This window comes from Phodopus roborovskii, unplaced genomic scaffold (assembly GCF_943737965.1).
Source record: "Phodopus roborovskii unplaced genomic scaffold, PHOROB, whole genome shotgun sequence".
Lineage (NCBI taxonomy): Eukaryota > Metazoa > Chordata > Mammalia > Rodentia > Cricetidae > Phodopus > Phodopus roborovskii.
The window spans coordinates 11,157,501-11,173,847 of NW_026125489.1; the positions used below are offsets into that span (position 1 = coordinate 11,157,501).

The 16,347-nt window shown below is 43.6% G+C and overlaps 1 protein-coding gene across 1 annotated transcript in view; it reads left to right on the top strand.

The window, feature by feature from the left end:
- Positions 1-16,347, top strand: part of Tph2 (tryptophan hydroxylase 2) — a 90,223-nt gene that overhangs the window by 25,811 nt on the left and 48,065 nt on the right. Inside the window, exons 6-7 of the mRNA XM_051176236.1 lie at positions 7,242-7,438; positions 11,075-11,210. Coding sequence (XP_051032193.1) covers positions 7,242-7,438; positions 11,075-11,210 — 333 coding nt within the window. The remainder of the gene's footprint in view (positions 1-7,241; positions 7,439-11,074; positions 11,211-16,347) is intronic.

Here is a 16,347-nt window from a genome sequence, read left to right on the forward strand (position 1 = left end):
AATCAGTATGAAAAATAACATTTTCTATTTTGCTAAACCTTAATGGATTTCATCCGATGCACTTAGGGTGGCTTTTTTTTTCTGCCAACATTTATTTACTATTTTATCTGCAAGTCTCACTTGCATAAATAACTACTGAACATCCCCCCTTTTCCACATTGCCTGGATGCAGGCGATTCAATTTCACAAAATGTTACGATTGATCACTGGCTGTCAGGAGAAAGGGCTTCATGTGTTGCTGGAATTTCTGGATACTGGCATCCCCTAGATTCTGAGAAGTACAATAAATGCTTAGTAATAATTAAAAGTGAATGTAATTAATGTCAAATTAAAAAAATATTTGGGCAAAAGCAGGCCATTAAGATTGGGAAATGATAGTCTTATCATTGTATATTGTTGTGAGCTTTCTGGGATGGGAAGGAAAGGGCTACATTAGTGATGGGTCCCGGGGGAGTGTACAGTAATCAGGCTGTGGAGAAAATGCCTCTCAAGAGTCCAGAACAAAGATGGAGACCACTAGCCTTGAAGTTCCTGTAAACTTCCTCCACAGGCCACTCTGAATCCTTAGAGGTCGACTAATTGCTAATGAGCTGCAAAGCTGATGCATTTTCTATTTCTTTCTCCCCCTCCCTTTCCCTTCTGTAACTCTAGTTACAGAAGAAGCGTCAATCAACAGAGACATACTAAGATGGGGGAAGAGAAAGGATGAGGAAAAGAGGTAGAGTCTATTCTAGGTAGAAAGCAAACTCTTGAATAAGCAAGATACTTCCTGCCCTAAGAGATGTGTAACGGAAAGAAATCGAAAAAATGAATTTTCTTTTTTTAAATTAGATTCACCCATCTCCTTAACTAACTCTCCACTGCCCGTCTTCTGTGTTTGGTCCTTGCTTCCAAGAAAGCGCAACTGTTTTCAAAGACCGTGATCTGTACTGTCTTGCCAGATCAGTGTAATACCATGAATGCCAGGCTGCTCTGTCTTCCATTCTGAATCACTGAGTTGCTTCTCCACCCTGGAGCCCTCCTATAAGATGACACAGGCAGAGAAGCATCACCTTGTATTGGCAGTTCTAGCGGAAAGGCCTCTAGGAGGTGACATTTTCCAGTTCTCCAAATTAAAAAAAAAAAAAAAAAGTGTGAGAAACATACATTGCTTTTTGTAATGCTGGAGAAGATCTAACAGTTAAGTGAAGATCATGTTGCTTATTGGTCTGGCTTGTGGAAAAGATTCCCTTCAGTTCTAGTCTCTGTGGGGTGTGGGTTCCTAGACATCTGGGTCAAAATGTATTTGGTCAACACCTTTTCTCTAGCAAGCTCAACTTGCAGAGTTACTGTCTGTAGCTGCCCACAGCTCAGTTTGTCTGTATCCTCTTCAATCTCCTGTCTGTAGAGACAGGTAGGACTTAAGGATGCCCTGGTTTCTGGGAAGAATAGGATTTCTTTTTTCTTCCTTCTTTCTTTCCTTTGGCTCTTTTCCTCCATCCTTTCCTCCACATCTTTTCTATGATAGGACAGAGTCCAGGGCCTTATACACATGCTAGGCAAGTATTTATTCCCAGACATGCATTTATTTCATGTGTATACATATCCATGTGTGTACCTGTGTACATATGTGGGCGTGTGCATGTGGTGGGGTGTTTTGTGCATGCATGTGTTTGAGTGGACGTGTGACTGTGTGTGGTTATTTCACGTATGCATAGATGCGTTTGTGTGGGTATGCATGTGTGAACATGTGTGTTTCATGTGTTCATGTGCATGTGCAAATGTGTTTATGTAGTTTGACATGTATGTGCTTGTGCAGGTGTTTCACGGGTGTGCTGTGTGTGTGCGCGAATGTGTGCATGTGTGAATGCATGCATGTGGAGGGCAGAGGTTGGTGTCAGACATCTTCATTACTTTCCGTTTTAGTCTTTTGAGATGTGCTGTCTCACTCACCCTCTCACTGTCTAGACTGGCAGGCCAGTGAGCTCCACGTTGTCCCTTCCCTCAGGACTGAGGTTGTGGATAACTCTCCACTGTGCCTGGGTTTCACCTGGGTCCCGGAGATTTCGGCTCAGGTCCTCATGCTGGTACAGTTAAACCACTTGACTAAATCATCTCCTCAGCACACCTAGGGGTTTAAAACACCAGAAGAAAGATCCCTCTCACAGCTTTGTGTGTTTCCCGAGAGTTTGTCATCTGAGTAATCTGTCAGTGTTTATGTCCTTCCCACTGTCGGGCCTAAGTCCCCACACCAGCCATTGTCTCCTCTTGTCCTGTCCCCTCAATGTTGAAGAAGCCGTAGCTTGTCATTCTGTGACAAGGGTGTCGAGTCTACAGTGACTAAAAGCTATGAAAAGTCACATCAGCTTTGCTACAGAGAACTAGGAAGCCATGAATAATTCCGTAGCCTTTGAGAATTCCACAATCCCAGCTAATTCTATAAAAAAAATGGAGACTCCCTAGGTATTCGATTAAATACATGTAATTAGCCTGTTGAAGAATACCATATTGTTGGGATTGATAGAAACACAAAATACTCCTGTTTCCCACTCTAACTGTATTGTGTTGATTCTCACTTACCTGCAGGGAAGCAAGTTCCTTAGCAACATCTAATTCCCTGTCATTTCCAATTATTAGGGAAGTCTCATCTGGGTATTTAAGACCTGGTCCTGTTCATTTAAAAAAGATTAATCTCAAACTCGATTCGAAGAGCATCCTCTCTCCCTCACAGTTATTTGGATTAAATATGTGTGGGATCTTACTGCTTTGGTGGTGTCTTGGAGCCAGGGTTCTGAAATAACTCCTTTCCTTTTGACTCTAGAGAGATTATTGTCTACCAGATAGGGAGGGAGTGAACATACATACATACATACATACATACATACATACATACTCCCCTCCATAAGATGGCTAGAATGTTCAGGGTGGACGATCTGCTCCCTTGGTCTTTTCCACATTCACATTGAGGATCCTTCCTTTGGATCAGGCACACCGTTGCTTTGGGACCCCGTGGTGCCTCTTCACAAAGGGTGAAAGCATCCGGTAGGGTCTTCTGCCTGCAGAGAACTGGGTAGAGTCGACTCTTGTAGCTTCTTCCCATTTGCAGCACACAGGATCTCCCAGAAATCTCTGCGTCTTGCTGGGCATTAGGGCTATAAATTCATACTAACCTTACATTCCAGAGGACACATATCAAGAGGGTGTTATATCCCCAGTCTTCCAAATGATGGCTCTGCTCCGGGACAGGTCTATTCGGGTGGCAGTATCGCCGTGGGTACCGGCTGGCTCACTGCTCTGAACTTCCCCCTGGGAAAGTTAGAAAAACTTGACAGAGTCTCCAGTGTTTAGAAATGACCTAACCTTCTGACAGGAGGAGGAAAGAAACTGCCTTTTCCATTAAAAAAAAAAAAAAAAATTAAACACTGCCTACAGTCCTAATTCCCTGTAACATTGGCAGGCGAGGTCTGTGGTCTTGTGGAAAGGGTGGTATGTGGGGCAGTTGCTTGATAGAGAGGACCTGCACGGCGTGCCTGGCTTCAAATGCTGGGTGTTCTCTCTAGAACGTAGATCAAGTCATTTTATCGCTAGTCCGCAGCAGAGTTCAGGATGCTCAGCCTGTTATGCCCTCATTATAACATGTATCCACTGAGAGATGTGTAAGAATATGTGGGTATGTATTACATCCCAGACCCCCAAAAGTTGGGGCGCCTCTCTGGCACTCTTCCGAGGTAGAATTATTAGACAAACCCAAACCAGTAGCTGTCCGCTGTCAGAAAATGCAAAGAAATGCAACAACACACTTGGATTTTTCTTACGACTTTAAATTTTTGTGATTGCCAAGTTTCAAGGTATTAAAAGACGCAGGGCAGCAGAGATAGGCAGAGACTAAGCACTGTCTGTTCCTCTGGAGGACTGAGGATTGAGTCCCAGTACCCACTTGACAGCACTCAACCTCCTGTAAATTCAGCTCCAGGGTATCTGCTGCCCTCTTCTGGCCTCCTCAGTGCATGACATGCAGACATACATTCAAGCAAAATACCCACATGTCATTAAAATAATGATTAATTTAAATTTGAAAAACTCGTGTGGATGGCTGCGTACTCCTGGGGCCCCAAGTGCATGCTTATTCTGTTGCGGAACCCAGTCCAACCTCTAATCTCATTAAGCAACTTAAATTTGTGAAAATGCCTTTGTGATCTCCAAGAACACAGATGCTAATATTGTAGGCATCAGTGCAGGTAATATTTTCACATACACATCCACCTGAACACCTTATTTTAGTTAAGCATGTGAGATGAGTTAATGTCTTGGTTGCATTTTTAATCTGACCAGCATAAGAAAATCAAGGAACACCACTATTTAATGCCATGTAAGCCTGGCTGAGATTCTAGACAAATTCTTAGTCTCAATTTCCTTATGTATGAAATATGGTAATAGTAGTATCTATTTATGGAGTTGTGAGGATCAAATAGGTTAATTCATGGACCAGCACTTAAACCTAAAAAGAGCGTCTGGCATGTAGCCAACTCACAAATAGTTACTAGTTTACTTACTGGGACTACATAGGAAATGGGAGTTTATGTTTTCTATAGTTTGGATTTTTTTTTTTTTTAGTAGTTAGGAGCTGGATGAAACTAGCCTTTTTCTTTTTGATGCTTCAAGCAATTTAAAGACTTGTCCCGAGCAGAGGTCCACGTGGTGTGAGAAATCGCTCCTCACCTGGGCGTTGGGTACCAGCAGTACTTTTTAAGTCGTCACAATTTCGGAGGGCAGGTGAATGAGCTCCTCTGGCTGGGCAGGCACGCAGAAAGTGAGAATATCTGCAGCCATCCATATTCTGGAGATTGTGCTGCGGGAAATTCATCCAGTGGGAGACCTTAGCAGCTTTCTCCTCTGGCCCTAATTCATACTGGTGGTTCTTTTGTTCCCAGTTGGCTACAGTCAGGTTGCCTTTGAAGTGCTGTGTGTCTGCACATTGATACTGAGAGGGAAAGTTTGACCTAACGATTCTTTTCAAATGGCTTTTCAATATTTCATCGATTGTTTCGGCCTCATCGCTTTTCTACCTTCTGCTCGTGCACAGATCTTATGAAGTTTATTGGCCTTCCCTGCACAGATTGATTTAGATGAATTTCTGGATCAAGAGGCAGCCCAATTACCCATTTATTTCTCACGTATTTTCTAACTTTTCCATATCAAGCGTTCTAAATTCACCATGGGTATTCGGACTGAGCACTGAAGCTCCCCACAAATATTTGCCAAGGTATATATGCATACATACATACATATATACATACATACATATTATCAGCAGCCAAATTTAAACATGGCCAATCTTACTCTAATTTGGTCTACATAAACCCTACTTTTGGTATGTAGAGAAAGCAAATGTTAATTTCTAGTTCTTTCTTTGGTAGGTGGTGTTCTCATTTCTCATGCATTTTAATTAAAAATAAACAATTTGGGGACAGTAGGAACCGTATTTGGACTTGAATGTTAAACAGAATGTATTTTGACAGAAACATAAAAAAAAAAAAAAATAGGTTGAGGGCTGGGTTTGGGATCCAGTGAGGAGATCTGTTAGGGAGTCTGTTCTTCTTATCCTATTCCTCTTTGTTCTAACCTTGGGCATTCTCCAGAATGATCCCAGCTACTTGACAGTGCCCTGCTGTTGCAGTGGCCTGAGTGGCAAGGGCTATCTTGTTTGGGGGTTGGCACATGTAGTAGAACTGTCAGATGGGGTGTGCATGTGTCTGTGAGTGTGCACTTGGCCATAACTGTAGGAACAGAATTTCTTTTTAGGGGTCAAGGTGGGTTTTGGGGAGAGGCTGTTAAGCACATTACAATAGAATTTCCCCAAGCTTAATTCAAAATGTCTATGTAATCCAGACTAGGGTGATAGCACCCAGTTTGTCCTGCCTCAGCTTCCCAAGTATTGCGATTAGAGACATACCTGGGTTCAGAACAGATAATATAGTCGGATGCTAAGTTGAGATTGAAGTCCCTTACTCAATAGCTGGCAAAAAACCACAATAGTGGTCCCATTATTTCACAGGTCCCAGTTGACATTAGGAGCCATGTTTTTTGCCCATGATTGCTATCTACCTACTGTTACATCAGCTCTTACCATGTTATCAGGGAACCTCCTGCTACTTACTATGCAGTCTTCTTGTGTCAGCTCAAGCTGTGCCTCCACTGGGGAGCATTCCATGATTGCTCTGATCCAAGATGATCTGTCAATAAACCCAGCCACCAGCACCCTGCTGCTTTTGGGGCCCGTGAACAGGAGCTTAGTAGGACCCAGCCAGATCTTCTTACCCAATTTGTTTATAGCTTATTTATTTATTTTTGCAGTACTGCAGCATAATTGTGACAGATCACGTGAACTGAAAGCTTACAATATTTACGTTCTGGCCCTTTCTTGGAAAGTTCATTGACACTCATCTTGAATTAGAGAGTGCTTCACATGTCCGCTCTTAGTATGACCTGAGATAAATGTTTCTTATTTTGTAGTTTATGAAAACTCTTTTAAATTCAGCATAGACTTTTCCCAATTGCCAGACATTCTGGGCACTGAACAAATAATCACAAAATTACACTTGGAAATTGAGGTGATTCTGGGCAAGAAACAAAGAAAACTCAGGGAGCAATTGTATTTTTAACAGAATACACTTATTATTGTGGTCTTGTGGTTGCAGAAAAGACCCCTCCTAGGAGTTCTGCACCTAAACCACCCCCTCCAAACACCGGACTATTACTTGTTACCCACCTCCACGTAAGAGCGATTCCTGGGGATGGGTGATCAGCCATGCTAGCTGAAAAACAATTCTGGGTTCAGTGAGATCCTGCCTCAAAGGAAAGGAGCTGGGGCAGGTTAGGTTGTCTTCTGAACTCTGCATGTATACGTGCACACCACTAATACATATCCACATACTTCCCACCACCACAAAGACAGACATGCATACACAAAACCACGTCTTGTCACATTTTTAGGAGGACACGTGAAGATGTGACAATTAAAAACTTAGAAAGATCCAAACAGGCACATGGAATTAGACTGGCATTTATTTCAGTACTAAATGGAATCCTTTTGGGCACATAGTTGTGCTCTCTCTCTCTCTCTCTCTCTCTCTCTCTCTCTCTCTGTGTGTGTGTGTGTGTGTGTGTGTGTGTGTAAGTGTAACTTGGCTTGCATTAATGTCAGACGCGTTGACCTAGTGGTATAAAGCTAGATTTCACTGGTCTCTTTTCCGCCTGCCTAGTGGCCAGCCCATTCCCAGGGTGGAGTACACAGAAGAAGAAACTAAAACTTGGGGCATTGTGTTCCGAGAGCTCTGCAAACTCTACCCTACCCATGCTTGCCGGGAGTACCTGAAAAACCTCCCCCTGCTGACCAAGTACTGTGGTTATCGGGAAGACAACGTGCCTCAGCTGGAAGATGTCTCCATGTTCCTGAAAGGTAAGACTGCACAGGCTGCTCTTCCCTATTTATTCGCCATCCCTATTTGATTAGGAAGTGTCACGAGTAGTTTTCCCGTAAGCCTGGTCCCACAGCCGCAACAGCCCCAAATAACACACAGAGACGCTGTATTAGCTATAAAGCTGTTGGCCAGTTTCTTATCTGCTAACTCTGTCTTAAATATTAACCCATTTCTATTAATCTAAGTATTTCCACGTGGTCTTTGCTTACTGGAGAGAGGGTGGGGACCTCTGCTCTTGGTCCTACATGTTGAATCTCCTACCTCTCCCTGCATCCTCGTCTCCTAGTCCGCCTCTCTTGCTTTCCTATTGGCCAACAGGGCTTTATTCATTAACCAATAAGAGAAACCTATTTACAGAATGATATCTCCCATCAAAGAAGTATTTTGAATTTTATGGTCTAGGATGGAAAAAGAGTTATGTGGGCAGTTATATAGTCATTTTAGTGTGTACATTAAAAAGTCCTATTGTAATACCATCGGGATCTCAGTCTGGACTCCCCATTTGCTCTGGCAAATGTGATAATTCATCAAAAGGATTCATATTATGAGATACACAGAATAGTGTAGAAAACAGAATTTATTATACAGTAAAGCAAAGTACACCCTCGAGGGGTGTGAGTAGATCAGTGGCCGAAGGGATAAGTGCTTCAATCTATGCTTTAGGTGGGTTTTATATTTCCAAACTCTTCAGAACAAAACAGCTTTTCCTGTGGGACTTTGTCCTGTGCAGGTGATTGACAGGCCTGTTTGGATAGACTCATTCCAGAGGGGACAATGATGTGTATTTTTGTTTGTTTGTTCTGTGAAAGAATACCCCCTGCTAGAGAGATCTGACAAGGTTGTAACCTCCTGGAGCCAGGTTAGACAATTATTAATGACCTTCTGGGGTGTTGAGGATCTTTGTGTCTCCCTCCCAGGATTAGAGAGATGATTCCGATCTCATCCCTGTGATAAGAGATTAGACCTGTGCTCTTTGCTCCAGCTCTTGGCTTACAGGCTGACCCAGAGGAAGGTGTCTGGTCCTGATGTCCGCCAAGCTTACTAATATCTCCCTACCGACCGAACACCACCAGGACACACACACACACACACACACACACACACACACACACACACACACACACACAGACCAGACACCAATGGGACACACACAACATGAACACCACTACCCGGAACATACATAGACATGACTAGGAACTGACTTTGGGGGAGTCTGAACTGCTCAGCCTCAGGGTTAGGCTCTGACCCAGCTCTCTTGCTGAGTCGTCTGCCACATCATCCGTCTCACACGATCTGCTCTCGCTGTAGGCTCCTGATGCGTTAGCTCAAGCTTCTACCATTTCATTCTTCCAGATTCAAAGTTCTGTCTCCTGTCATTCCTGGTTATGACAGCTGTCAGGGTTCCCTCCTCTGCTTTCCTTCTGTGTCAAATGTGGATAAGACTGCAGGATAGCTTTATAGCTGGGCCTCTGAGAGCCACAGTGAGCCCTGCCTGCAGAGGAGTCGTCGTCTGAATGTGTGAACATTGTCCACAACGCACTGCATGTGTAACTGGGAAGAGCCAGAAAGCCACTCATCAGCTGCACTTAGTTAGCAGCAGTATGCAATCTGTTTACAGTGGAATCAGTTTCTCATACATACAATTCATGTTTTGCCATCTTGTTTCTCAGCCTTAGGCATTAGAATATTATCCCAGTTTTTTTTTTTTTTTTTTTTTTTTTTTTTTTTTTGCTATATCGTTCTCTCAAGTTGCTATTTTCATGCAAGGCAGTGTTGAGTTCATTTTGAATCACTCACTGGCTCATAGCATAGACGAGGCAAGTTCAAGTGCATGGGTTTGAGTTTCTTTTAACAGACTCATTAAAAAATGAACAAAAACCTCCTTTATATAAAGCAGAAACTTCTAAGCCAGTAATAATACAGAGTCAAAGTTCTGAATGGCAAATTTTTGTATTTTTTCAATTTATGTGAAATAAAGTACAAAACTATTAAAACAAAGTTCCTTGGTACATCAACTCATGCCCCACATGTGGAGTATGCTGCCATACTGATGCAATAGGAAAAGATGATGTACTTATCCTTTTGACACTCAGGGAACAACCCAAGTTGGAAATTCTTGGCATACAAATAATGCTGCTCCAGGAATGTCTGAGAACAGTATTGTATGTCTACATTGGTAATAGAAATCTCAGGGTTTTTATAAACACAGTTGGCTTGGCCTTTTGTTTCCAGCCATCCTGAGGTGTTCTCTAATAATGGTGGGGAAGAAGGGGAGGGCCCTGTACAATGCTTGCATCTGGGGAAAGCCCTCCTGGGTACCCCACTAAGAGAAAAGCCAAAGCTAGGAAGACAGAGAGGGCCCCATTGTGCATGGACTCGAAAACCCTGGGGGTATATAGAACCAGACAGTAGGCCAGTGGTTACTGAGGTGGGGAAGATGTTAGTCAAATGATACAAAGTTGCCATTGTCCACAAAGAGTAAGAGACCTAACTTACAGAACCAGACAGTAGGCCAGTGGTTATGGATGTGGGGAAGATGTCAAATGATACAAAGTTGCCGTTGTCCACAAAGAGTAAGAGACCTAACTTACACATGACAATGGCTGGGCACACTGACACATAATGGCAATTTGCTAAGAGTAGATTTTTATGGCGCTCTTATCCTACACATGGAACTATGCAGAGACAGGTGTATTTGGTTGACTGTTGCAATCATTTGACTGTATGTTTATAAAAACATATTTGAAATTTTAAACACATGTTTTTTTTTACTAAAAACAGCCGTACTCTCAAGAGAAAATCAATTTAAAATAAACATTTAAAACACAGTATTTCAACAAAAGCCATATATATAAATACAATTGAGACCATCGATGAACTGTGGATTTATTTAGCTAATGGTAGTTTCCGACTTTAACGTTTTGTTTTTTCTTTCTACTCTAAAGCACTATAGTATGCAGTACTTCAGCAGCATCACTTACGGACAGTGATTTCTTTGTGCCAAGCACAGAGTAACCGTGCAGAATGTTAGGAGGGAGTTGCACAGAGAGCTACAGAGGAAATGATTGGTGGAAGGAGATATTCAGCTGTGTGTCACTCAACACTGGCATGCAGAGTGCATCTCCAGGGAACAAAATTGGGACTATGTAGTGGGCACCATTCTAGGTTATAATCTCCTCCTACATAGATGCATTTTCTTACTCTTATTTGGCTTCTGAATTTAAGTCCCTAAATGCACTTTTACCCTTTATTAATGAACATCTTTTCCCCCTGGAAACCATCATTCCTGAGCATAAGCCTATTTCAGTCACCAGAGTTCACCAACATGACTTCTGTTAATAGGAGATGCCATCCATTCTTCAGGAGTTTGTTTCTGGGTGACTTTGTTTCTGCAACATCCATACAAATAATAGAGACCCTAAAAATTCATCATGCATGACTCTGCCAAAGACTTTTTTCCAAAGGGTGAAAGCATACACAGCAAGTGTCAGAAATGGTAAATGAGCTTTTAGTTCTTAAAAGATTAAGAAAAAGAAAGAAAATCTTTATGCTAACAACTCATGTGTTGGGCCCTCAGGTGTGAATTTAGTTGATTCTTTCTCTTGTCTCTTTAGAGCGGTCTGGCTTCACAGTGAGACCAGTGGCTGGCTACCTGAGCCCAAGAGACTTCCTGGCTGGCCTGGCTTATAGAGTATTCCACTGTACTCAGTATGTGAGACATGGCTCTGATCCCCTCTACACCCCAGAACCGTGAGTACTGTGCTCTGAGCAGCTAAGCTGAATATGAAGGTCACTGCAGTGTACGATGGTCAATGCGTGCTTGACTTGATTTCATATTTTTAGCAGTGAGAACTACAGCACTTGTCTGGAGAAAAGGAGAGCAGGTCTGAGGAATCGGCATCTTCAGCTGGTACCTCAGGCCTCTGATACTCTTCCTGATGTTTAATAAGGATCAGGAGAAACAAATAGGCCAAATGGATGTTTATTCAGGGAGAAGTAACTCACAACATAGACAGATGAACACCAGCAGGTTCCTGGTCCCAAGGATGCCTCCAGATGTCCTCTTGTCCCCATGCTGCAAGCAAGAGAGCTCTCAGAGCCCCCTCTTCAGACTTGGTTCCCCCCAGGTCTGGCCCTGTCTCCAATGGGCGTGGTCTATGCCACAGGTGCAGACAAGGTGAATATCTCACTACATACTTACTTTATTGCAACACTTAATGTTGTGCTTGGGCCGGTCCTCCCCCCTTCCCGCCCCTATATATTACATCCTGATTGCAGTCTCCCCTCCCGAGTCCCTCCCCTCCTCTGTTCTCCTCCAGATCCACTCCTCTGTTGCCTTTCAGAAAATTGGCGGGCCTTCCAGGGATATTGAACCGACCTAGCATGGCATATCAAGTTGGACTAAGACTGGGCACCTCTCCTCATATTAAAGATGGATGAGGCAACTTAGTACTAGGATCCCAAAAGCATATAAAAGTCAGACAGCCCCTGCTCCCGCTGTTAGGAGTCCCACAAGAACATTGACGCAGAGGACCTAACTCCAACCCATGCGGGCTCTCGCTCCGTTCAGTCTCTGTGAGCCCCTGCTAGCCCTGGTTAGTCGATTCTGTGGATCATTTTCTTGGGGTGACCTCTAGCACTTAGAATTCCTCCCTGTCTTCTGAAGGCTACCGGAGCCCTGCCTAACTGTTGACTCTGGGTCTCGCATCTGCTCTGGTTGGTTGCTGGATGAAGCCTCTCTGATTATGTTAGGCTCCAGTCTACAAGTATAGCAAAGTATGACTGACTTTTTCCCCCTTGCATGTGCGTGGCTCTAACCTGGGCTATGGAGCCTCTAGTTTCTGGTCTTCCAGACAGTGTCAGGTGTGGGTCTCCCTCTTGTGGCCTAAGTTTCAGTCATTGGTTGGCCACTCTGACTAGCTCTGAGCCACCTTTACTCTCCAGCACATCTGCAGGCAGGACAAATAGATTGAAAGTTTGGTGGCTGGGTTGATGGCCCTCTACTGGAAGCCTTGCCTGGTTGCGGAAGATGGCCAGATCAGCCTCGGTATCCCCCATTGCGGATGAGAAACGGAAGGAAAACGTTGGCACACAGTCAGGACACATGTGCCTCTTGGTGGGAGGTTCCCCATGGGTTCAGGGTTAGGGTCACCTGCATATGTCACAGTTCCTTATTAAGCTCTTCTCACCTTTATTCATTATTCTCAAACTCAAATTCTGTTCTCCTTCTGCAATTCTCAGCGTCCTCTTCCCCTTCTTCTTCCTTAGGTTTTAATTTGAGATGTGGTTTCTCTGTGTAGCCCAGGCTGTCCTGGAACTCAGATCTGCCTGACTGAACTGTGTGTTGGGATTAAAGGCGAGTGCCACCACCGCCTGGCGATCTTAGCTTCTTGAATTTTCTCCCATTCTGTTCATCACTTCCAGAAAGCAATGAAGCATTTTTTTTTTTTTTTTTTTTTTTTTTGCCCATCAGCTTTACTTAGAAAAGCCCAAAAACCTTACGTCCTTTCTTTCCTTGCCTTTGGGGGAGGGTGCTAAAAGTAGACAGAGAAACCATAAGATTGTGTCATATGATGTTGGGTGGGCAGCAGTGGGTGTGGGGATGGTGAACTGTGAATCCCAATGGTTAAACAGTTAACCCTATCATACATGGGATTGTATAGTCTGCAAGTGCCAGATGCCCTAGTTTCTACTTACCACGTTTAAAAATGTAGTACTTATTGGGAAACACCTATGTACTTGGGGTAGTTTGGGAAAGAGACCACATCTTGCCCCGGGGTTGATGGGATGGGGAGCAATGGTCTATATGTAAACAGACAGGTAATAAATAACATGGCCGGAGGTGTCAGTCGCCTGAGGAGTGCTGGGTAGGTACCATGAGGGCAGCAGGAGGATATGCAGAAGCAATTGTTTGGCCTTTTGCAGTGGGTCTCCAGGGTGCCCTTGACAGACAACATTAGAGCAGAGATGTGAGTGCAAATATTTCAGGGTAGAGAATTCCAAGTCAGAAGAGGGGGCAGGGAAGGAAAGACCTGAGGCTGGGGGCTGCCACGGTTGTCTGCCTCCCTGGGTTCCCTTCACATGGATGCCTCACCCCAATTTTAGGCTAATTTCTTGCCCACTGTTCTTCAAGGCACTCAAGTTATCACTTTCCTTATAATGCTGTTTTCCTTGAATAAGCACGTGATTAATGGGCTGCCAAGGTCTTCACTGGGGAGCAGAGAGCCCTCGAGGTCCGAGCTGTTAAGTGGCTGATGGCCTGAGAGGTGGGCAGGGATTAGAGCTGAACTTCCGGTGACCCATCCCCCTCTTACATGCTGGCATGAGCGGCAGGCCAGGTGGGCCCCTGTAGGGTCGCTACATTGTTTATTTTTAGCTCTGTTCAGCTTCTCTGAAAGTGTTTCGGGTAAACAAAGGTTACTTATAGGGCTCCAGACATTTGGAAAAGAAATGCTTCTTAGCCGAGAGCTCAAAGGAGTGTTGTCAGAGTTAGAAAGGCAATCTCTAAATCTAGCCCAGAGGGTTTACAAATGGCCCTGTTTACAAATAGCAGGCACTTTGTTAGCTCTCTCTGAGTAACTGGCCCTCCTGAGACCATGATAGCGTGCCAATAGGTATGTAGAAAGGGAGGGCTAAAAACTGAGATTTTAGCCTCAGAAGTCTATAATAATGTCTTCGGATAATGTGTTACGTTTTTACCAAAGTACTTGCAGCCAATACATCCAGCAATATTTATGTGCAGTGTTGCAGGGAGGTACAGTGGATTTAAAGATGAATACAATATAGTTTTCTTTCTTTTCTTTTCTTTTCTTTCTTTCTTTTTTTTTTTTTTTTTTTTTTTTTTTAAGGTAGTTGACATCTGGCAGGGGAGATAGAATCACAAATAACCAGAAGAGTTTGTTTAGGGGTATTGCTTGAGTATATGCAGAGCATTAGAAGAGAATCCCAGAGGATAGAACCATTCAGAGAGAATAGAACCCAGAATAGAAGTTGGGAATGGTGAGCAGAGAGCTCAGTTTTGGAGAGGTCTGGTGGAAAGAGAAAAAGGCTTTCCCAAGCCAAGGGAAGAGAAAACACAAGGCTGTGGAGGTAGCAGACAGTATCAGTAGCAGGTTCTGTAGAGCAGAGTGACGAGGGCAGAGCCTTTATCAGAGGATGGGAGTCAACAGGGCACATCAGTCATTTGTCAACGTGGGACAAACCGTTTTGGTAGGTGCTGGGAACTGTCCAAGGTTCTGTAGCATGTTGCCGTGTTTGTGTTTGAGAAAGACTGCTGGGGGCTGCAGAAGTGTGGAGAATAATTAAGACGGATCATTAGCTGGACCGTTCCCATGCTCCCATGTTCCATGTTCAGTGTTGAGCTAGGGAGAAGCTGAGCATGAGTGTGTCTATTTCATGTTCTTAACCCTGTAGGAAGTGGTTTAACGATATTTCCTGACTGTAGTTAAAGACGAGGAGGGCCCCTTCCAGTAATGGTAAAGTTTTTATTGAGAAAGTAAATGGCATGTTATGTCTAGTAGTTACTACAAATACCAGAGGAAAAGGGAGCTTGGGGCGGGGGGATGAGGAAATGAAGAGGAGGGTTTGGGCTGGAATATGCTGTCTTTGAGTACTCAGTGTTGGGATTTCCCCAATAAGAGACCTTCCATCTGCAGTTCAGAAGTGAACACTGAGATTGTACTATAAAGAATTGAGAACTTGATTTTTTTTTTTTTATTATTTGAGACTTGAATACAATGTATTTTGAGTATATTTGCCCCTGTTGTTCCTGCTCATTACTCCACTCAAAGCCACTCCAGTCCCTCTACCTCCCTAACTTTGTTTCTTCTCTGTATTTATAACCACCTGAGTCCAATTTGTGCTGCCTAGATATTTCTAGTGTGGGGGCTATCCACCAGAGAGCATGACTGAGACACCAGAGGCCACACCCACAAAGAAAATGGACTTACCCAAAAGCCATTGGTTGTCCAAAGATCCTCAGTCATTGAGAGTCCCCACCCCTAACCAGGATGATACCTGAGCTCCTTCCCCTCCGTGTGGGGATGCTGATTGGCTTGGCTTGTGTATATTAGCATAGGTGCCACCGGCTCATGAGTCATGTGGTTCTGTCATGTCCAGAAGATACTGTTTCACATCTGTCTGTCCTGACTTCTGTCTTGACTTCGGTCTGTACTAACTTAAGGAGAATGTTCCTTTCTGATTATAGGAGTTCTGTGAACACATAAGAGGAGACTGTGTCACAGCAGAGAACCTGGGAATTCACTAATTTGGTGTTTTTACCAATTTATTTTTTGACTGTGTATTGTTTCTCTCTCTCTCTCTCTCTCTCTCTCTCTCTCTCTCTCTCTCTCTCTCTCGCTCGCTCGGTATATATGTTCAAAGCATGATCTTGATAGTCATTCCTCCTCAGGGGTCATCTATCTTGGGGTTCTAATGCTTGTGTGGTGAGATGTTAAGGGTGAGTCTACCTCTTTAGCCTTAATTGTAATATTTATTTCTTAATTTTGCTACAAATGATGCACATATAAAGGCCCATAACTTAAAGGGTATACTGTAAACAGCGAGTTTCTTCCTCTTGAACTTGATTCACCCTCTCCAGAGGTCACTCCTGATACTGGTTTCTATGACATCCGGAAATAAGCTATGCAGAATAAATTCTCTGTAGAGGTCCCTTTAATCCTGGCAGATCTCAAAACCCAGCCTCTTCTTAGCCACATGGTTTAAACCCATAAAACACTGTACTTAGAAGTGCCCTTTCCTGCCACCAACGTTCACAGCCATTGTCTTTGTAACGAAATTCCATTTTCTCAAATGGAAACCATCGAGAAGGCAGACCCTCCAATTTGTGAGATTCAGCTTGGCTACTGTGTTTGGTGCCTGTTCTTCA